The sequence below is a fragment of the Tetrao urogallus genome (assembly GCF_951394365.1).
Source record: "Tetrao urogallus genome assembly, chromosome: 6".
NCBI classification, from domain to species: domain Eukaryota; kingdom Metazoa; phylum Chordata; class Aves; order Galliformes; family Phasianidae; genus Tetrao; species Tetrao urogallus.
The window spans coordinates 21,956,230-21,979,017 of NC_136819.1; the positions used below are offsets into that span (position 1 = coordinate 21,956,230).

At 38.9% G+C, this 22,788-nt stretch overlaps 1 protein-coding gene across 1 annotated transcript in view; it reads left to right on the top strand.

The window, feature by feature from the left end:
* EXT2 (exostosin glycosyltransferase 2) overlaps positions 1-22,536 on the top strand; it is a gene marked incomplete at both ends in the record, with an annotated part of 70,176 nt that extends 47,640 nt beyond the window's left edge. Inside the window, 5 exons of the mRNA XM_079537188.1 lie at positions 6,061-6,227; positions 13,015-13,158; positions 13,698-13,826; positions 16,687-16,769; positions 22,398-22,536. Of these exons, the coding sequence (XP_079393314.1) occupies positions 6,061-6,227; positions 13,015-13,158; positions 13,698-13,826; positions 16,687-16,769; positions 22,398-22,536 (662 nt within the window). The remainder of the gene's footprint in view (positions 1-6,060; positions 6,228-13,014; positions 13,159-13,697; positions 13,827-16,686; positions 16,770-22,397) is intronic.
* Positions 22,537-22,788: the final 252 nt, after the last annotated feature.

Genomic DNA, 22,788 nt, shown 5'->3' on the forward strand with positions numbered 1-22,788 from the left:
TTTTCTGAAAGAAGTCCAGAAATTTAGTTTTAACAAAACCAGAGGAGAGGCTCTCAGTAATGTCCCAGAAACCAATAATCTGTTCTTTATATATGAGAGGAATTCTGCGCATTACTGTAGACCAACACAGAAACAGAGATGTTGGTAGGAAGCAACTTTTTTTAGGTGGTTTATTCTAAGTCTAAGCAGTTGAACTACCTGAACAGACTTTCAGTAAGCCATTGCTGAAGGAATGCTGGTAGTTAATAGTTGTAACGTGCTGTTAATTCTGACAATTTTTTGAAACTTCAGATACCAGCTAAGTTCTGTCCTTAAGTCCAGACTGGAAAACATTCTTCATTAGGCTTTCTTCATCTGCTTCAAGTGGTTGAATTCTCACAGACTACTGTAGGCCAATTAGAATGATTATCAACTGAAAGATCTTGTGAAAGATCAGATTTAAGAGTTGAGCATCTGAGCAATTACGGATACATACAAAGAAGCATGTTTAGAGATGTTTTCTGACAGCTTTTTAATTGATCTTTGTCTACTTTGCACAACTACTTGAAAGGTTTTTCCTTTTTGCAGTTCCCAGAGGACTACTTAGGAGTTGTGGGAAATCTGAGCTGTGTATGAACTAATACTCTGGTGCCATGTAATCTGCAGTCATGAGATTCTCCTGGCGGTTCTTACTGAGAAAATAAAACAGAGCATGTTTGCATGAACATGTTTGTATGAGCGCCTTTATGCAAGTCATCAAAATGCCATTGTTTTACCCAATAAGTTCTTCTTTTTAAATTTCAGTTTGTCAAATTGCTCTTACTATTGACAGGTGTTGAATTTTCTACTTTGAGCTTTACTTTGAGCTTTTTACTTGGTGCTTTTTACTGTGTCCTATTTCCAGCTCCTCCTTACTATCCCTATCTGCTCCTTCCAACTGGAAATGCAATAGACCATCTTCATTTAAATATTGCTTGCTATTTTTGAATGTGAGTGTCCCAAAAATATTATTTAACTCTTTACAATAGGTGACTCTTGTTCCCTAGGTTGAACGTTGAAAATAGAAATTAGATAGTCCCTAAAAATTAGAGCAAGTAATTTCCTATGCAGACAGTCTTTTTTTTTTTTTTTTTTTTTTTTTTTTTTTTTTTTTTTTTCTTCTGGATAAGATAGAAAATAACACATGTACTGCTAAAAGACTTACCAGTTTCTCAAAAGGGAGGAATCAGTAAATGATGCTGTTGCCATCACTCTTTGAAAAGAGGTAATACTTCTAGATGGAAATATCACTGTCTGTTATCTTTTTTATGATCTCCCTCTCCTATATATTATTTAACAGTTCCTTCTGAGCTGAGAAACAGGTCTGGATTTGAGAACAGTAATTCATTATTACACATTTTGCAAGCCTGTGTGCATTTTCCTTACAGACATCTGATGGCAAGAAGGTAAACGTGGAGAGATATGGAAAAGGAAACTTCATAGGGGGAGAGAAAATTGACTCTCATAACTGTCATCCCTTCTATTTGCTATTTCTTTCCTGTAATTGAAAATTGTAGAAAAATGTGTATTTGGGGGATTTTTAAATTATCATTTTTATTTATTTATTGTTGCTCTTCATTATTAATTGAGTGTTTTAAACAGGAGCATAATTACAGCACTCCTTTCTTGGAGTAGTGGAGGTAAACACTGATTTTAATCCTGTAGTTTGTGGAAATCATCTTGAAATCATGCTTGAAAAATTTGCTGTGAGATGCGGAGTTACAGGACTTAATGGCAGAACTGTGGGCTGGCCAGAACTGCAGTCATGTTGCTAGGGATTGTAAGCCTATTAGAAGTGGAAGCTGCATTTGGAAAAATGTGGAAAGAGCTGATTTTGTTTTCAGAAGACCACATGCTGTTTTCTGTGGTAGCTTCTGCAGTCAGTAGATCAGTAGTCTTGAATAGTGCAAACTGCCAAGAATGCCCGGAGTCTTGTTGCCAAAGAGCAAGTGTGAGTATTATTTGAACATTAGTCTGTCATAATTATTTCAGTGTGATACGCAACAGGAGGTGCCTGTCGTTCTTTTCAGTCTCCACGTACAGATAAACTTTGTATACTCCAGGGAGCTGTATTTTAATGTTTTACCTCTGTCTTCTGCTGTATTCACAGAAAGCCCTCGCTAAATTTAAAAGAGGTAAGAGTATTTCCCGGTGCAAACTTGCATTTTTACTTCTGTATGCTTTAAGGTCCTCATATCATCTTGTAATGTGTCGTCTGCCTTTCCCATCACTTCTCATCTTGGGCTTCTTTTGTCTTTGTCGTACTCTGCTAAGTGATACTGCGCCCACTTACAATAAGCATTAAAGCATAGACTTTTACTTAGGTTGTATTAAAGCCTACTAAAATGAGGATTTCTCCCATATGTGTTTTGCTAGTGCTCCGGTTTCTCAGGACGCTGCCTTTCCAAGCAGGATCTCAAAGTTAAAAATGTGGTGTCAGACCCTGCCTCAGACTTCTTATGCCTCATTCCTCCCGTGTGTACAAAGGAGAATTACATTCATCTTTTGTTGTCTTTTAAGATAATTATAGACAATTTTAACCTTCCTGATGAATTCGGAAACTTTGGCTTTTGAAGAAACTGTTGTCTTTTTATTGATTACATACTTACATTGGAGTTCCTGTAGCAGTGCTAATTTTGAACTAGAAATACTTTGTATCTCTGAGTGAAGCCTGCTGTCCTTTGTAATGATACTTCTTCTTCAGGTACTTAGGATAGTGGCAGCCCAAGTTATTTTGTGTCATGACATCTCCCATACGCATCCAGCTCTGTACAACATTTAGTATCTGATCAGCCTCTAGGCAGCAAGGAGTTTTGACCCTTTCTTTCTTTTTGCATACTGCAGGGTAATTGATACCTTAATGTATTCCTCGGAGTTGCTCCAAAATGCTGATATTTTCTGTTCATTTCAGTTCAAATTTGAACACTTTGTATTATGTTTCTCAAAGCACAACTGTTGTAGAGTAACTTACCTCATTTTGAGAATTGGTCATTTTGAGAGACTTTCCAAGACCTTGGTAAATCATGTGGATTTAACAGGATTTGCTGACATCTGAGATGCGTGCCAATTACAGTTATATTACACCTTCACCTTCTTCTTTTTTTTTTTTTCTTCTTTTGCCATATTTTATGCACATGCCATAACTGTTAGTAAGTTATCAAGCAGCTGATTTCCCAAAGAGCTTAAAGTTTAAAGTGTTGTTGCTTGCTTGATATTCTGAATTACTGTTTCCCATTCTAACTGGCTTTTTGGTTTTAATTTTTGTTTCACAGTGTTCCTGCACTGAAATAAGATTTTTGTTGCAGTTTGGTTGTCATTTTTTTTTTCTTCGTATGTGTAGAAAGCACAAGAGGAAGAAAACAATCCCAAATAAAAAATTAATTAGCATTTATAAATGAGAAATGTTTTTGGTATTTATAAATAAATATGTACAAATGTATACACGGTTATAACAGCTCTGATTGCTCCTGAAAAGTTGGCAGGGGAATCTCTTGGGGATCTCACAAGCTACTTAAAATTCTTCTGTATCAATACACATTTGATAATTGGATAATTACTGGCAATTAGCCTCAGGTCTTTAAGTAGCTTGCACATGTTAAACAGTCTACTGAGTTTGAGGTGTGATATATGTCTTTGTAAGGCACTTGTGACTGTCTAGCAGATCTGTCTGCTTGCATTTTGTATGGCAAGCCAGTAAGAAAGCAGTGTTCTGTTTCTGCTAGAGGAAAAATACACGAGTAAAACTCAACAAGAGGCTACATGCCGGTCAGGTAGAAGCCGTGGTCTACATAACCACCCAGATAAAGGTAGATTTTATGGTCACTTTTTGAGTCTCACAGGAATAACCCCAGGATAGGAGACTGAATAAAAATATTGCCATTAAATATCAGTCAATTTCTTCTCTTTTCTTCTGGCCACCCGCACGGGCCAATCCTTCCTTCTAAAAAACAGCTCCGAAAAAACCTGACTTTTGAAGACTCTTGTTGTGGTTTGGAAGGAGGATTTTCTTTTCCTAGTGAAGCAGCTCTTGAAAGTCTTGAAGGAGCATGTAGCTCTGTGTTTTATTGAAGAGTATTGGGCAAGCAGTTATATCTGAGGGGTTTGCTGGCAGGGAGAGTGTGGACACTTTGCTCCTTGGTAGTTGTACGTGTTGGAATGAAGCAGCTCTTGTTCTTCTCCAGAAATGGCTGTCTGTCTGTCTTCCTGATGACGGTGGAAATAGGGCGAACCTTTTTGGGACACAGAACTGATTCTGGGTTGTTACGGAATTGGAAGTATCAGTTTGTAGCTCATTTATTTTTGGTGTTTCCTGTTTAATTCTTCAGATCATTCTTCTAAGAACTCTTACAGATGCAGATTTCTTTTTGTTTTTTTTAATTGCCTTCCACTCTTGCCCCAACATTTCCTACTATTTACCCATCTACACATACAAGAGCTTCATCAGTCTATTTTCCCCTAGGATCACTCTGAGAACGCTGTCCATTCTGACTTCTTAATTCTTTTCAGTAGCTACTTTTAGAGGGGGGAAAAAAAAAAAAAGAAAAAAAAAAGAAAAAAAAAAAGTTGCCTTTCCTATTGTTTAATCTTGTGTTAAGCTTTTTTTTTCTTTTTTTTTTTTTTCAGTATATTAAGTGGTCCAGAGTACTCTGTATGACCTTATTGTACTCACTATTTTTCATGTCCCCAGTCCTTATATTTATTTCAGACCACTGATGAAAATTTCAGTCCCTGTGTCAGTTCTTGCAGACCCTACCTATGTACATTTTGATTGGACACAGAGAGCAACTGACAAAATCTGTTAGTAGTTTCTTTGTAGTTCTTTTAATGTATTTTCTTTTTTTTTCTTCTCATATACCATTCTGTCAGCCCCTCCATTTCACTAGCGAGGGAAACTCAAGTCTTCATCTGTCTCTTGTCTGCAGTAGTACCTTTCAAAATACTTAGGCTCCTCTTACCATACCCAAGCTCTCTTCCTTCAAACTCTTATTGAAATAAATGTTCACTATGAGAGCAGGAAGAAATCAACGTATCACTCTTGTACTTGATGGCTGTCTATCTTTTTATTAAGCTACCATTTGATGAGCTGATGTTTTTGTGATGAATCAAACTGTAATAAAAACTCCTGTTATATTTTGTATTGGAAAATGATTATGAGTGCATTTAGAATTAATATTTTATATTCAGTTATTCTATTTTGTTGATTTTAGCTTGGTGCTTTATACTTAAGCTTCCAGTCATGCTTTTTTAGGAATAGAATATGATTTTGAAATTTTTCAATGTATTTAATAGTTTGCAGAGACCATTAATGCAACCCTAAAAGTGATACATTTTGAAAACAGCAAGAAATGGAAATATAACTCATTCTAGAGTGAATTTTATATTTACAATTTCTTGTGACTAATTAAAACACCATTTGACTTGAGATTTTTAATCCCTCTGTACTCTAGTGCTATGTTCTACTTGTAAAGATGATGTCAGGCACAGTAAGACTCTTCATACATTTACTAGCTTATTTGTCACTGTCACTTAGAACTTTGAAGATAAAAGAAATTACTCAAGTACACTCACGCACACACGGATCTTCTCCTAAACTGTTAACAGTGATTAGCATTTTAGGTACATCTAGGTCATTAATTATTAAAATAAAATTTCATTTTGTCAGTACTTAATTGTACTGACATTGCTTTTTGCATTCTCTATGAGTCTGGACTGCAGCCGGTGATTGTATACTGCTTCTTCAAATGGTTAAGTAGCTGCAGATGAGTAAAATGTTTTCTTGCTGTACATCCTAAATCAATATGGGGCATCACTGATTCTTGTTATGTAACTATCTCAGATTGCTGTCTGGGGCAAGCTATCCCCCAAACAGCTTAGTGCAGCTCTCTGCAGTGGACAAAAGAGAGTTTTCTCTATCTCTTGCCTTCGTATATTTGCATTTTTGAGTTCAAGGTAGATCATAAGGAGAAACAAAGGTAGAAGTGCAGACCTGTTTAGAAGTAAGTTATCATATTGAATTATATTTCCTCTAATGCTTTTCTCTAGATTCCCTCTGGCCAAAGATTCGTGTTCCTCTGAAAGTTGTTAGGACTGCAGAAAACAAACTCAGTAACCGCTTCTTCCCCTACGATGAGATCGAAACAGAAGCAGTGTTAGCTATTGATGATGATATCATTATGCTAACCTCAGATGAGCTCCAATTTGGCTATGAGGTAAGAGAACTCTTTTTTTCTTCTCTTACACTGTCCATTGCAACACGGTCTTTTTAAAGTGAAGGAAGGGTACTGCTGATTCAATTTGTTGCATCTCAGTTTATTGTGGCATTTCAATGCTCTCTGACATGTTTTTACAGATTGCAATTACTTCATGGAAAACACTGCCCACTAACAGAAAAATTTCAGTAATTGGCGCAGTGAAACCAAGAGCTTCTAGAAAGCATTGCCTAATTTGTGTTGTGTAGATTTGTAATGGAAGTGGTCTGGAAACTGTGAATAGGATTCATTTAGTCAATTTCAAGAAGTTTCCTGATATGATGACTTTAGTGCTGTGTAGCTTAATATTTCAGATATTTCAGAGGAGATTTAGCAGGGATTACAAGGGTTGAAGTTCCATACCTTTGGACTCTGCCTTGCTGGCTGCTGTGATGTAGTCTCTTAAAATAAATTATTTGTTCGCTTGTCCCATTATCAAGCTGTTAACATTCATACACCTTAAAACAAAAATAACTGCTTTTCATTGGCCTCTTTACTGTAAAGCAGCATTTTCTGTGTTGGTAGGGGTACATTTCCATCACATTGATAGACAGGACAATTTTGAGAGATTAAGTGTTGGGAACAGAGGATGTCTCTTGGGGACATGCCAAAGTAAGGTGGAGTGTTGTGTAAAGAAGAAGTGAAGAATGTCAAGGAGATACATGTATCATATGCTTGAAAAGGCAACGCTTCAGCAGCTGCTGTTGTAATGAGGATGTCAGCGAAGAGAAGGTTTCTCCACATCAGTTACCCATAGCAGTATGAATAGGTGAAAGTCTTCATAGACATGGTTTAGTTGTTCATCCAAAAGTACACTTGCTGAAAGCCACTGTGTTAATTTCTTGCAAAACTTTGACTCAAATAAATTTTGCCTTCAGTTTCTGAGTATATGACACAGTCCATAATACGACATTACTGTCCTGCACATGTGTAAGACAAACATGCTCTGTGAATAAATCATAAACTTTACAGAATGTAAGTTATGCTTAAGAATATATCATTCACACCTGTATCTGCAGTATCAAGAGCAAAACAACACTGAGCTTTGTATGAGAGCTAGAACATTAAAAAATTACCTAAGTTGAGTGTAATAATGGAAACTACTATTCAAAAGGGCAGAAAGCAAATGAACACAAATGAACTGTGATAGTTGTATCATTTCTAATACTCAAATGCATTTGTTAACAAAAGAAGATATTTTTTCAGAAATGATGGAAGTATTCAATGTGAATATTTATGTGGTAAGATGCTTCTCACTGTCAAGTCAAAGAGCCTTAGCAAGCAACAAGTTTCTGGACTCAGGAAGTTACGTGTGGTAATGCAGGTATGTTGATACCATAACAAAGATGTTAGGAACAGGAGGCAGAGGTTTAATCTATTGTGTGTCTCAAGAAAGGAAATACTTCCTTTGCCAGGTTAATAGTAATGAGTTAGTGCATGGAGTGTGAAAGATGGAATGAAGGGAAGACAACTGAGTTGAGGCTTTTTTGCGGCAACATATGCCTCTTCTGTCTACTCTGGTCACACCACAGAACATTTTAAGCACTGCATTACAGCAGCAAAGCAATGAAGTGTTGGCAGTTCTGCAAGCCACTTTACTTTTGTCCATGTTGGTGCTTCTAACTACTACCTTGAGGGTGAACTGGTGTGATAAAAAAAAATAATAAAATCATAATGTGCATGCTGTGTGAATTCTGGCTCCATTTCCAGTTTGATTTTCCTAGAGCTGGCTCGAAGTAAATAAGAATAAACCTAAGCAACAATGTAAGTAGTTACAAATGAATCTCTACTACTGGCAAAACAGGTTTGGAGGGCTTTGAAGCAGAATTTTCAACTGCAGCACTGCAGCTGAGTTACAGTTGTGTCAGCCAGAAGTAATGAATTAGTACTGTGATGCTCAGGTGTCTGAAACATTAATTAGAACATCCTCTAATGAGAATATCTGTGACTTCGTATATGTTGAGTCTGGTGCCTTAAGCAGGAAAGTGTTATCCTCTTGGAAAAAGGTGAGGCAGAGAAAGTTGAAGTGAATTGCCCTGTGGCCAGTGTGACAAGGTGACAGCTATGTCCCTGAACCTGACTGCTGGGCTGTGCTGGCTGATTTGTTGACCTTCTGTTGGCTGCAGGCACTGCCCGAGCAACAGGCCTTGTGTTTGGTGTCTGCTTGGACACGTAATTGCTTACACTGGCAGAATAAAAACTTTTTTATTATAAATCTTATTCCTTTTTAATTTTGAGAATTTATCTTTGTACACAGCCACATAGATGGAAAATTGAAATGTCTTATTGATAGTCGAGACAAACCCATGGGAAGCTTAAACTCTTACATTTTGAGATTGCTTCCTCCCCCCCCCCCATAAAATAAATGAGTAAAAATGTCTTTGAATACAGAAGCACAGTGGATTATTTTATAAATATACAGTTTTCCTCTTAAGAAGGGTGAATGATGTAGTTCCTACTCTCTGGCACAGAAATCGGGGGCTGAAGATTGATCTTTCCTGTCCCTGAGTGTCTGTGACTTGTTTGACAAGCCTGAGCTGGCTCCCAGATGTTTGAATTGTCCTCAGCCTGTGATAATTTATTTATCTGTTTATGTGTGTTACCAGAAAAGTATCTCTCAGACTCTTGACTCATTTGCAGGAGAATCCAGAGGGAACAGTAGCAGCATATAATGTTACTAGAAAGTTTTCTTTTAAAAGTTTTTCTGCTTCTGCTTTGGTTACAAGAAGGGTTGGAAACGTGACATTTTGTAATTTTCTCTTCTCCTCCTGACATCCTTAGACCTTACATTTAAACATATGGCCAAACCCTCTCTGTCACAGACTTGTCTGAATGTACAGGGCAAGCCTAAAAAAAACCAGAAGCTTTGATCTCGGTACACTTTCAGCCATAAAAAATTATAGTAACACTCAAAGTGTCAGACATTTTTTACTTGTTAAAAGTGAGCTATTATGGTACAGTGATTTATTGCAGAGCATAAATCTATTGGAGCAAGCAGAAAAATAGTCCCTGTGTGCTGCTGCTTTAAAGTAGCATAAGAATACTCGGGACGTTCTGACTTATGAAAAAAGACTACTTCTGTACGTTACATAGTGAAATCACAGACATAGCTTGAGGCACTGGAAATAATCTGCTGGGGCTGGATCATTTTTCATAATTACCAATCTTTGTTTTTCACAGAGAGAGTATCAGAGAGCCAAGAAAAGGAGCAAGTATGTAAAATATCGTAATCCTAAAAAATTAAAGCAGAATTGTTGGCTGCTCCTAAAGTGTTTGGTGTTTGAATGAGAGACTGAGAGCATGCATTCTAGTATTCCCACCTCTGAGCCTCAGCTGGCCCCAGGGCAGATTGCTAGCATTTCTGTCAATCTGAAAAAGGGGATAATGGCTTCCAAGTACGAAGTTCATGAAGATATCTTATTAGGTAGTTACAAAGCTATTGTTTGGTATTCTTACGAAGTATTTTTATTAAAACAATATTTAAAAAAAAAAATCTAAATTGGGATTGTTGAGTGTGTTTTCCTTGTAGAGAAAATAGTTTAGTGCATTACTACATTTCTGGTGTTTTTTTTTTGTTGTTGTTGTTGGAAACATTTTGCCTACTGTGAGTAGAATCACTGAATGGACCTCAAAGATCATCCAGTTCCAACCCCCTTCCAAGGGAAAGTTTGCCAACCACTAAGTTAGGCTGCCTAGGGCTGCATCCAGCCTGGCCTAAAGCACCTCCAGGAATGGGGCACCCACAGCTCTCTGGGCAGCAGAGCCAGGGCCTCACAGCCCTCTGACTGAAAAATTTCCCCTGACATCTAACCTGGATCACCCCTCTTTTAGTTCAAAACCGTTCAGTGATCTTATCTGTCTCAGAGCTCAATTTTTCTTTAAATTGTGGAGGATAGCCAGTGTTCCATTCTTAAAGTGTTGCTGGGTAGCGTTGGAAACAGTGACTGTGTTCAGTTTATACAACTAGAAAATTTAAGAATTTCAATTAGGTTTTTTTTTTTGCTATTGTTTGTTGTTTTTTTTTTTAATCTGGGAGATGGTTCATCCAAAAATATTTGATTTTGCTGTTGTCCAGCAGAGTCTTTGAATAGCACTGTCTGCAAAGAAGTATACCTCCTCTTCACTTGGCAATATGTTCTTCCCTGGCTGTGTCCCTTAGCAGTATTAACTCAAGCCATCCTTCTTTAGCCTGTGAAAGCTAATAAGATCACTGTCTGCCATGGAATGTATTCCTAACAGACTAAAAATTTATAGGCAACCATCAAACAAGGAAATTAACTGCAAAAAAGGGAGTAGTATAAGAAAAATTACCACTTTTCCTATTCTGAAAGCTTTCTTATAAGCAGTAGCCGTACATAATAATTTTGGCACAAAACATTTGTATGGGTTTGGGCAGTGAGCTGGATGCAGCTATTTGGAGCCTTTCCCAGAGTTAGCTTTGAATGAGCCAGTGATGAGCATTAAGAAGAAGCCAAGCTTTTCCACTGACTTAGATAGCATTACTTTTAAAAGGAATCTTTGTTTAATACAACTAAGTTATTTTAAAGTGCATCAAACTGACAATTTTCAGAGGCCAGAGCTGGGGTAATGTTGAGCTTTATGGTGATACAAAGGAATCTGTATTAGTAACATGCATTTTATTGGCTTTTATTTTATGTTGTTTGGACTCTTTGAGATGACACTGAGAGCTAAAACTGGAAAGAATATGAATCTGCTGTTGAGTGTTGTGAAGGCACTGAAGTCCCTTGGGGAGCAGTAGCTGAGTTTAATCTTTCCTTCAGCTGCATTTAATATGCGTGTCATTCCCTTTACGAGGATTCTTAGCCCGGTGTGGTACAGATCTGTAGTGTTCTGTCAAATTCTTTGCTGATCCTCAGTAGCTTTGGTGGTGGTGTCTTCTAACAGCTGTGAAATGAGGGTTTTAATAGTAAATCAATAATAATAAAACCAGCAAAATATAACCATTAAATTTTTAGACCTAGAGAGTAAGGAATAAAATCTCGAAAAAGAGAGTGGCTATACCTTTGTCTTTTTGCTCTTTGTTAGTGTCATGTCTTGTCACAATAGGTATCTCAAGTCCTCACTGTCTTCTCTGGATTTCTTTTTTATTATTGTTTCTTGGTTTATGATTAGTTGGTGGCAACAATTCATAACAACATAACAATGTTTCTTGAGTTCCAGATCGTCTCTGCTTTTAAGAGCCATCTGTTAGATGATTGCCCTATCTAAATACTGTCCCAGTACCTGTGCCCTAGAACTGTCCAGAAAGATTGATTTCTGGTTAAAGTACAAGACAAAGAGTCAGAAGATCTGGTTCCCATTCTTGTTTCCCATGCAATTTTTGGCAGGTTTCCTCATCTGTATGTTTGAAATAATAAACTCTCTCATCACGGGATTCTGAAGCTATATTAACTGACAGCAATAAAAATGTGTTGAGATGTGTAGATGAAAAGGTATATATTAATGCAGAAGCATAGAAACATAGATACAGAAGCAGTAAATTAATGCTGATTATTGTGTTGCTTTGACTGGATACGCTTGCACAGAGTCCTATACAATCCAGGCTTCTAGCTGAAACATACTGGCACATGGCAAGTGCCCTCAGTGAACTGTGCGGGCAAAATTAGGTTTGCAGTATTGTGGAATTCCAGATGACGCTTTCTCTACCACAAATTCAACTGTAGGGTTTCTTGGTGTTTTGTTCAGAGAAAAAAAAAATTTGCATGTAAAGTGACTCTTGGGAATTGTTATTGTTGATCTGGCATACTCAGTGAAATTTGGATATGTGTTTGTTTACTTACGCATTACCAATCTGAAACAGAAACTCTTGTGGCTTAACACTGCGTGTTGAAGAGTCCAGACACACATTTTTCCAACAAATCTAGCAGTTCTTTGGATCAAAATAAAGGGCATGTTTTGAATAATTTGTCTACAAATAATGCAGATAAATATTGACTCTGCTATTGATTATTAAAAGGCATGCAGTGTATTTAGGAAGCAATCAGCATTCAGACTCCTCTTAATAATTATAATCCTTTCTCTCTTTTTTCTTATGCAAAAATTATCCATTATTTAATGTGGCCAGAAGTGTAGAGAACTGAGGTTGCATTAATGATGCCCTTCTCCTTGTTCTTGTCTACTGTGTTTGATCCTGTAGTCAGCTTCAAAATAATGTATGAAGTGACAAGGATGGTATTTTGATTGTATCCAGCTGTTTGGAACAAGTCAAGGGCAAAGAGGCCCTCCATGTAGCAGTAGATCCATCCAAGCACCCATTAAAGAACACCAGAAATATTAAAACATAAGTTGATTTTAAGCCTATTCCTATTAAAGGAAGCAGGTTGGTTAGATCCAAAGCCAGCTGTGAAAGTAGTTAGACTGCAGCCATATCTACTGATTTTAACATCAGAAGTTCCATTTTAGTCGTGCTTGGTTTTAATTAGTGTTAAAATCTTTTTGAATAATTGGTTGTATTTCTCTACGAGAAGAAAGTCATATGGCTTAGAGGTTGTTTGCTCTGAACTACAGCATCCCTGAAGTGCTGGGTCCTTCCAGAGCAAGCTCTGGGATTTTTGTACTTTTTCCAGTCATCTTCTGATTTCAAGAATTAGGACTTATGAGATTTGAAATGGTCTTTGCCCCACGGTACTGGCACCCTCCCAGAAGTAGACATTTTCATCTGGACATTCACATTTGCTATGCAAGAAAATTTACTACAGTGTTGTTCTTCTCTTCTTGTTCTCTTTAGGTTTGGCGTGAGTTCCCAGATAGGTTGGTTGGATATCCAGGTCGACTGCATCTTTGGGACCATGAGATGAACAAATGGAAATATGAATCTGAATGGACCAATGAAGTCTCAATGGTGCTCACTGGGGCAGCATTTTATCACAAGGTATCTGTAACATGCAGCTCATGGTATACAACATGAACCACCCCTTAACTGTATTCTGTGTCTTGTGGTGCCATAACAGTGTTCTGCAACAAACAGAAAACCAGTTGCCATCTTTTCCTAAGACTGCTACTCTTCCTGTGGAAACAACTGGTTTGTTTCTGTGAAAAAAACAACTGTTACTTTCAGACAGATACAGAAGAACTGTTGTTGGTTTGCCTGACCAGTAAGAATATAACATATTTTGCAATGAATGTAGCTTTGTAACTAGGAGTTTAAGGAAAGAAAACACACACAACTGCCACCCCACAATTAATTGTACAGGAATCAGTGTGCTGCTCAGGAATGGAATAATTATGAACCTAAAACATCCAAAAATGTTTCTCATCTGCTAGAGCAGTCCTTGGCTGAAGGCAGTATCACAGTTTGTCCATAATCCATCCTTAGCTGCCTGCTGTTTGAGAGACTGAAAGATTTAGTGTCTCATAGTTACTTCATCTGTATTTAAAATTATCTTCTCTCCTTTTCCATCTGTTCTGCAGTATTTCAACTATCTTTACACCTACAAAATGCCTGGAGATATCAAGAATTGGGTGGATGCCCATATGAACTGTGAAGATATTGCCATGAATTTCCTAGTGGCAAATGTCACTGGCAAATCAGTCATTAAGGTAAGACTATTCCACAGTTTAACTCTATAAAGTTCAAAAACATGTACATAGTCATGTAAATGAAGATCATGGAAAATAATGGAGAAGATCCTCCTGGAAGCTATGCTTGATAAACAGAAGAGAGGAAGGTGATATGGGATAACCAGCATAGCTGCTGCATCAAGGGTAGGTTCTGCCCGACCAAACTTAATGCTTTTTATGATGGTGTTAACTGTGTCAGTGGACAAGAGAGGAGCCTGAACTTCAGTAAGGCCTTTGACATGGTCCTTCCTGGAATCCTTAGAGTTGAAAGAGTCCTCTAAAGGCCATCTAGTCCAGCTCCTCTGCAGTGATCAGGGACACCGCAGCTAGATCAGGTTGCCCAGGGCCTTATCGGCCTCGCCTTGAATGTGTCTGGGGATGGAGCATCAACGACATGACTAGGCAACCTGTTCCTGTGACTTACCACTCTCACTGTAAAAGATTTTTTCTCTATATCTAACTTAAATCTTTGAGATTGATTATTAAAAAAAACAGCAGCCTTCACAGTAGAACAAAGAGGCTGAGGCTCTGAGCTCAGGCACTCATGGAAATGAGCAGAGAAGCAGAACTCTTTTCTGTTTTTTCAACTGGTTCCTCATAAATCCTTCTCTCCATGTTAGAAAGATATGGATTTGATGGTGGACTGTTTGACGGATGAGGAACTGATTGTGAGATGTTCCCAGAGAGTAGTGGTCTATGGCTCAATGTCTGGATGAAGATCGGTGACAAGTGGTGTCCCTCAGGGATCAGTCCTGAAACCAGTACTCTTCAACATCTTCGTCAATGACACTGACAGTGGGATCAAGTGCACCTTGGATGATGCCAAACTGTGTGGTGCAACGCATTTGAGGGACAGAATGCCATTCAGTGAGACCTAGACATGCTGGAGCTGTGGGTCCGAGTGAACTTCATGAGGTTCAATAAATCCAAGTGCAGAGTCTTGCACCTGGGTCATGGCAATCCCCTCTGTCAGTACAGGCTGGGAGATGTAAGGATAGAGCATAGTTCTGCTGAAAAGGACTTGGGGGTATTGGTAGATGGTGAGTGGGACATGAGCTAGCAATGTGCCCTTGCAGCCCAGAAAGCCAGTGATATCCTGGGTTACATCAAAATAAGTGTGATGAGCAGGGTGAAGGAGGTGATACCGCATTTCTGCTCTGTGCTGGTGAGACCTCACCTGGAGTACTGTGTCCAGAGGGGGAGCTCTCAGTACGTACTGAGGATCTGTTAGAGCACATCCAGAAAAAATGGTCCAAGGGATAGAACACCTCCCTTCTGCATGGACAAGCTGAGAGAGCTGTCTGGAGCCTGGAGAAGAGAAGGCTCTGGGGAGACCTGATAGTGGCCTTTCAGTATCTAGAGGGGGGCTGTAAGAAGAAAGGGGACAAAATCTTTAGCAGGGCTGTTGTGGTAGGACAAGGAGAAATGGTTCCAAACTAAATGAGGGGAGATTTACATTGGACTTAATAAAGAAGTTTTTCTACAATAAGGGTGGTGAGGCACTGGAACAGCTTGCCCAGAGAGGTGATGGAAGCTCCATCCTTGGAGATGTTCAAGGTCAGGCTGGGCAGGGCTCTGACCACCCTAATCTACCTGTCGGTGTCCCTGTTCATTCCAGCGAAGTTGCACTAGATGACCTTTAAATATCCCTTCCAACTCAAAAGTTTCTGTGATTCTTAGTTTATTTAGGAAATTTGAGTATATTACTCAATCTTCTTCTCTCCTTTGCCTGTGATATGGTTCCTGATTCTACTTCCATAGCAGGAAAGGCTGTTTTTAGTAAAAAATTTATGCTAACTGGAAACATAGAATTCTTTTTTACCATTTGCTTCTGGTGGTTATTTTGAACAACCAGATGAGGTATGAAGAAGGTAATTTAAATGATAGCTATATATATACATACACACCAGCCAACATGCGTGCAATTTAACTATTTGAGGTCACTGAAGGAAAAAAACAGCCAACTGTCCGCAGCTCTCTGTCCTGGTCTAGCGACAGCTGATTTATAGGAATGTTAATTGCAAGAATGTTAATTGCAAGATCAGCTTTAAATGAACTTTTTATCCCTGAATTAATTTCCTGACATGTTTCGACACGTTTTCAAGTCTGGACATTCACTCTGTACGTTCATTTCAAAGTGTGTCAACCTGGAATGAGATTTAGAGGCCACCAGGCGTTACTTCAATTAGCAGGGTCTGCTTTCCCTTCTGTCCATCATCATTTACTGGGACTGGTGGCTGCATTTCCTAGAAAAGTCTTTAGAAGATAAAGCGTGCGTTTTTGCTGAAAAAAGTTTTTGAGCTGTATGAGGGCACAGCAGAGTAATTTGGCACCTCTGTGCGATTTGGAGAGCCTTGCAGAGTTTGCCAGTCAGCTATTAACTGGAGTGAGCAAAAGAGCGTCTGTTGGATTAACGTTACGGTGAAGTATGGGAAGCTATATTTCATCGCTGTTATGGCTGCAAGAACAAATGGTGTTTATACAGGGACCTTGGCAGTGAGAAAACAGTCATTAAACAGGAATTAAGGAGCTTGTCATCGCCACTTCTTTTCAGTTACAGAAGGAAAAACCCCTCCAAGCCGTTTTTATTGGGCCCCTGTGAATTTTGCAGTCAGCCAGGCCAGATGGAGCTGAATGGGGGAATGGAGTGGTTCTTTTTTTCTTTTTTTTCTTTTTTTTTCTTTCTTTTTTTTTTAATTCCCCCCCCCTCCCCCCTCCCTTTATGAGACAGCTCAGTTTACACTGCAGGCATGTTCAGAAGTATTGCACTGCTCTCTGTGCAAGGAGATTAATGTCCCTTCTGTTGATATTTGATGGTATCTGGCATGCCTTTATGCAGGTGACCCCACGGAAGAAGTTCAAATGTCCAGAATGCACAGCAATCGATGGGTTATCGCTGGACCAGACACACATGGTGGAAAGGTGAGTGACCACTGTTTCTTCCTCTGATTGCTAGAATCTTATCCAAAGTTGCATTAAATTAGGATCAAAAACACTCGCTGATTGTATTTCTGTAAAATACTATTTTTAAAGAATGTCTCCTGGATTTGATCAACGTAAGTCATTCCCACAGTGCATAATGGGGCACTGAAAAGTGGAGTAATGCAAGAAAGAACCTTAGGAAGGGTACTATTTTTAGCAGATTTGCTGTAAAGTGTATTGGTCGTATATGAAATACAGGTTGTTTGCAGTGTTTTCAGTAATGTCACGTTTCTGTTTTATCACGGAATGTAATTGTATCATGGAGCAGTAATGAATATGAGGTGTTTTTTTTTTTAATCCAGCCAGTTTGCTTGCTTACTGAAGAATGGTTGACTAACAAGGATATAAATTGCTAATAATGTTATTTGCATTGTTGTTTGTACATTATCTTTCTGAATTGCATTGTTTCCATTAATGAAAGGCACTTGTCTGCACAATTGCATGTGGTGTTTTCTAACAATGGCAGTAATATTATATTTTGTGAGAATTTTATTTTGAAATGAAGTATGTGTTTGCAAAGGGCAGCGAATGCTTAGTGAAATAAGATAAAGAAAACGGATAACTGTAAGAGTTCCATTTCTGTCTTTATAGTAAAATGGCTTCCTAACCATGGCCAAGCACTAAGCTTCCCTCTACACTGGCTACTAAATACTTGAAATCAGGAAAACATCGCTCCCTTTCACGACGCTCTTTGAGTTGCTGTTTGAAAAGAGCTGAGAATAGATGTATATTAATTATTATTAGGTAAAATTAACCAGCAGCTGACAAAGGCTTTTCCCCTCAAGCTTCTTAGCCTGTAGCATCTCCTCCACAAGCTTTGTGGAAAAATTTCGTGCAGCCATACAATTGCTGGGGGAATTGTGAGCAGGTAGGCTGAGCTAGTTACGTGTGCTGATATCCAGGGACCATCCTGCTCTTTGTGAAACAAGTAGTTTATTCTACTTGTCATGGATATAGAATTGATACATATTGAAATGTGTCCAGTGAACTAATGTAAAACTGGTTGGTAGGCTGGAGGCCTGTTTGTATGAAGAGTATATGCATGCATCTGTTTAATGTATAAACACGCATTGCACAGCGCACACAAGTACAAACGTAGTTTGGCTGGTTAATAACCAAGCGTGGTGCCAGGTGCTGAAGACTGTAACTACCACAGTTAGTGCCTAGATATTTGGACTGGATGTATAATAAGGCTAGCTTAAAAAAAAAAATAATAAAAATCTGGAAGTCAGTTGTAAAAGGTACCCATGGAGATAGTAAACATTATTCTGCAGTGAACTCCTTTAGAAAGGATCAGGAGGCTCTTAAATGCTAGCTGAAAGAAGAACAGGAGGATGTCATTTATCTAGCTGCTCTGTGCTGGCTTGCAGAATAGACTCCCAGAACCCAGGTAAGCTTTCCTATGATCATGCTATTAGCATTACAACAGTGTGTAGGAATTTCAGTCATGAATTAGGTTCTCATTAAGGTTAGCACTATAAAAACAGAAGATGAAAAAGCGATCTTTCCTCAGAGTGCATTATGATGCAGGGTAAAGGTCATTTTTCCATGTCTCCGACAATTCTTGTGTTCTCAAAGTAAAGTATCTTTGACAGTTTATCCAGACCATGTTTAAACTGTTGCATTGCTTCTCCACCGTAGTTTCTGACAGTGACAGTAACTGAGATGTAACTGAAATGTTACACTGACTGCACAACCACATGTTTTATTCGTCCTTTCAAAGGTGCAAATACTGCCATGGGGTCTGGGTGCAGGAGAAAAGCTGGTGGTATACGGTTTATGTATTCATGCTTCATTGTGAAAATCATAAATTCCAAGGGTACACGCTACACCTAGCAGCTTTTCATCCCATATTGCTGTTTTTACCTGCCTTCAACTTGTGCAAGTTATTTGAAAATTTGAAATGTTTTTTTTTTCCTTTTTTTCTTATATTTTTCTTTCATCTTCTATGCTAACTATTCATTTAAAGTGCATAAAAATGGTAGTGACTTCTAAAGCAAATTTTCCTAATAGCTAATTTCCTAAGTAATGTTCATATAAATACATTATTTCTGCTATTAGTTGAGAGGGTAAATGGAAAAGGTATATGTGTCAGGGAATACTTGTCATATTATGAAACAATAACTTGGTACATTACAATGTTGGATACCCAGAACAATGCCTGGGGCATCAGGCAAAGAGCAGTTATCAGCTTCACTTGCAGCTTCTCCAAATGCCTGGCTCTTGTTTATTATCATTCGCAGATTGTGAGTAGCCTGAGCTAGTTTCTTGCCCAGATATCCAGGGATCATCCTGCTGTTTGCGAAACAAATGGGTTTTTGTTTCTGAAATAGCAAGAGATGCACAGCAACTGCCTGGTGATTTGTTTTGTAAGTGAAGAAAGGGCTGAGATTTTAGTTGTGGAGATCTGTCCAGGAAGGTCGGTTCTGTTGAGTGCTTTGTCGCTCCCAGCAGAGACAAAGGAAAGATGGCAACAGACGAACTTTCTCTTTTTTAAATTTTTTTCTTTCCACTAATACAGATGGCTGTTAACAGTGAATAACTGGAAAGGCAACACAGCTATTCTTCCTGCTATGTAATTTCTCTGCAATAAATAAAAGACTTCAGACCACAGGGTTATTGAGCTCCATCTTAAAATACTTTAGCTCAAGAAAGCTTTGAACAACAAGTCACCTGCTTGCCCTAGGTTGGCCTCTACATCAGATCGAAGAAGAAGCTTTAGAAAGATCTTTTAATCCCTGTACGTACAGGTGCTGTTTAAACAGCAGCAAGTTTTCTGCATTTAGCATTTTTGCACCTGGTTTTCAAAAAAAATTAAGAACTTTATAAAATGCAGCTTAGATGGTGACTGTATGTACAGTAAATGTAGCAAAGAGTTGAGCTGCTTCTGCAGCAAAGATGACTGTGGTGTTCTATTTATTGAAGTCAAAATAGTACAGCGTTCCCTCAAGAGGCAAACTGAGCAGATAGTAGACCCAAAGAGTGTGGCTGTGGAGTTACCCTCACCAAAAATGTTTGAGTTGCAAAGTTGAGGAAGCTGGGAGACCTTAACAGGTACGAAGTTGATCCAGTCTGACAGGGACAACAGGGCTCCCAGTTTCTTGGTTCACACTAACTGAATTCCTTGTTGAGTGCAACTGCACCTTGTCAGCAGAGCAAGGGAAAAATGAATAATTGTGGGAAGAAAAGATGCCTCTGTTAGTGTGAATTTGCAGAGCTAACAACACAGCCAAGAAAAACACCTACACTCCATATAAGACAACATATTATGTTTTTTTGGCTTCCTGTTTCTGAATGTTTAATGTGCTAGATGTCCTTTCTGTTTTATATTATCTGAAAGTGGCAAATACTTGAGCATTCAAGTGGTTTAGTTCAGTGAAGGAGATGAATTTTTCTTGAAAGAGGCAACTTTCCTTCAAACACATGTTGTGGTTTGTGTGCGACGTTTCTTCCACCCAAAAAACTGCCTCTGCTATTTGAGTTTGATGTTTCTTGAGGACTAACTTTTCTGATTAGAATGTAGTTATTTTGCCATTTTTTCATTTTAACATTTCTTTAACAACCAAGTGTTGATTTCTCATTGGTGAAAGATGTTGTACTGGTATGCCTGGTCTTACCATGAAATGACTTTGGCTGTAGAGGGTGTCCATCTTAGTATTTCTCCAAGACCTCAAATTCAATTTAGTTTTGTGACCTCTGGGAGAACAGTTGGATCTCCACTGTCTAATTGGTTTTATGTTCTGCTCAGAGGATGCTGCTTAGTTCCGCCTGTGACAATGTTGGCTGTGACATGGACACCTGCCAACCTGGCAGCAGGCTGAGATAACTAATTCATTTCACACAGGCCACCAAGCAGCTGTTACATTACAATGTCTTTCAGTCATTCTTGGCAGAGGCAGATTTGAACCAGTGGAGTAGAAGTAAAAGGCCTTGTATTCCAGAAACCAGTGAGGCACAGCAGCTGTGCAGGCTTCTCATATGCACATCTACCTCCTAGCCTGTGAAGTCTGGGCTTTCCTGTTATGAAACAGCTCTGACTGCAGTTTGCCACTGCATGGTTTCCTCTTCCTCTCTGAGCTCCTTTTTGGTTATTTCTTAGCACAAGGATTTGAACCCAGAGGTAGAGTAGGAAGAAGTGTGAGGACACGAGAAGATAACAGAAAGGGAAATATCTGTATTTGTTTGTATTAAGTGTTTTATTCATGTGTCGCCCATTGCGTCGTTTTCTGACTCTCCTCAGGCCAGGGAGGAGATTAAAAATAGCTGTGTGGAGATGTAGCTCTTCAACAACTTGAACTCTGTGTTTTTCAGTCATTTGCTCTAGCTAAGGAGAGAGCCATGGAATGGCTGAGAGGCAGAGGAATTAATTTTGAAAAGCATTTTTGCTGTCCCAATCTACTTCAAAAGAGTGTTTGGATCAGTGTTGAGCAGTCTCCATCACAAAACTGTCACACTCAGTTGGTGTGATTGACTGGGTCTGCTCAAGAAAGTGATCTCGGAGCCATCGTGACCCCCTAACCCTCCGAAGGGGTCGGGAAGGGAAAGCAGTGATTCCAGAGAGAGAGGCCTGCTCCAGGATGCCTGCAGCACAGCAGCCTCTCCAGCTGAATCAGAGCACTCCTCTCTCTTCGTTTCCGAACAGCAGCAGAAATGTTGTTGTAGTATTACATCTTGGGGACTGTCGTCATGGTTCTCAGTGTCTGAATTTTTTAACAGCTTCATTATGAAGTAGGCAGGTAATGTTAGCTGAGTGCCGACTGAGGTGAGATTAGCCACATTTTCCTTGCCTTGCTGCCACAGGTAGCACGTCTTTCAGTGAAAGAGCTAAAGGAGCACTGTAAGGTTAAACATCTGTTTGCTTGGCTTTTGGAACACATGGCTGCTCCCTTTCACAGCATTACTGACACCTAAAATTGTTAAAACTGGAAGTATTGTCAGTGATCTGATCTCCTTTGTGCTAATGTGGTGCCTCACTGCTCAATGTCATTATTTAGACAAGGAAAATAAGCTAGTTGATTTTGTTTTAGTTTTTATTCAGCTTTACCTTTGAGTTGCAGTATAATCAATGCCACATATAGAATACAGCATGCTTATTTTTCTGGGAAGCTTCTGAAGAAGTCTGAAAAAAATGAGATTTCTTGTAGAAATTCATTTTCAGGGAGACTTGTTTTTTTTGCAAAACTCTCGTTAGGAGCCAAACCAACCCAATAGTGGCCCTTTAAGAGACATGTTGGCAGTTAATCTGTTCTGGTTTACAGCATGTACATGGCTTGAAGAATGACTGGAATTCTAGGGGGAGGGAAAGGGGAAGCTTTGACCTCCATGTGCACATGTGCTGCTGCCGGCATCCCCTTGCTCTTCTCTGTGATTAAATGGATAAATCAAAAAACACCAGCTTCTCTTCGGTTCTCTCTGTGATGAGAGAACTGATAGCCAACATGGCTAAAATACTTCGAAACACATGAGGGAAGGTTACCGAGTTATTTTTCTACAAGTTATGTTGGTGTGGGAGCTGGTAACCAGCCTGGTTGTTGCGGTTCTTAATCACACTGCTTTCCCTTTTACCAGATCTGAATGCATCAATAAGTTTGCCTCTGTCTTTGGGACCATGCCTCTGAAAGTGGTGGAGCACCGTGCTGATCCTGTTCTGTATAAAGATGACTTTCCTGAGAAACTGAAGAGCTTTCCCAATATCGGCAGCTTGTAAAGGCAGCTGTGAGACAAACCTGAGCACTGAAAACACCAGCAGAAGAGGTACTAAGAAGAATATAAGGCTCTGAAAGAAAGAAAAGGAAAAAAAAAAAAGCTAGAGAGTGGGTTACATCTGAGGGAGATGGCAATTAATGTATTCTGGTGCACTGTCCTCCTTTTATATTGCACTAAGATGTAGTGGAAAGCTGGACAACTCCTTCTCTGTTGCTCGTAGAGGATTGAATCTATTGACAAGTCCTATCAGAAC